This window comes from Buceros rhinoceros, unplaced genomic scaffold, assembly GCF_000710305.1.
Source record: "Buceros rhinoceros silvestris isolate BGI_N320 unplaced genomic scaffold, ASM71030v1 scaffold20643, whole genome shotgun sequence".
In the NCBI taxonomy this organism is placed as follows: Eukaryota; Metazoa; Chordata; class Aves; order Bucerotiformes; family Bucerotidae; genus Buceros; species Buceros rhinoceros.
In genome coordinates, this window is record NW_010404448.1 from 3256 (window position 1) to 3530 (window position 275).

A 275-nucleotide genomic window follows, 5' to 3' on the forward strand; every position below is an offset into this window, starting at 1 on the left:
CCTGCGTGCGCCCGAATGGGGTGGAGCTGGGGCTCACAGCAGCCCCTGTCCCAGGGCTGCATCCAGCCCCGTGAGGGCTCGGCAGCGGGCCCAGCATGAGCCCCGAGCTCTGCCGCAGGCTGCGGCATGTGCCAGCTCAGGGCCTTAGCGCCGCCTTCTTTCCTCTAGCTAAAGCCGTGGATGGGTACGTGAAGCCACAGATCAAGCAAGTGGTGCCAGAGTAAGTCTGACCCTGAAGGCAGACCCTGGGCAGTCCCTGGGAGCTGGCTGGGGTG

At 66.5% G+C, this 275-nt stretch overlaps 1 protein-coding gene across 1 annotated transcript in view; it reads left to right on the forward strand.

Moving 5' to 3' along the window:
- The window catches only part of LOC104491048 (signal transducer and activator of transcription 5B-like), a gene marked incomplete at its 5' end in the record, with an annotated part of 3468 nt that extends 3244 nt beyond the window's left edge, over nucleotides 1-224 (forward strand). The window contains 1 exon segment of the mRNA XM_010133406.1: nucleotides 169-224. Coding sequence (XP_010131708.1) covers nucleotides 169-224 — 56 coding nt within the window.
- Between the last annotated feature and the right edge of the window lie 51 nt (nucleotides 225-275).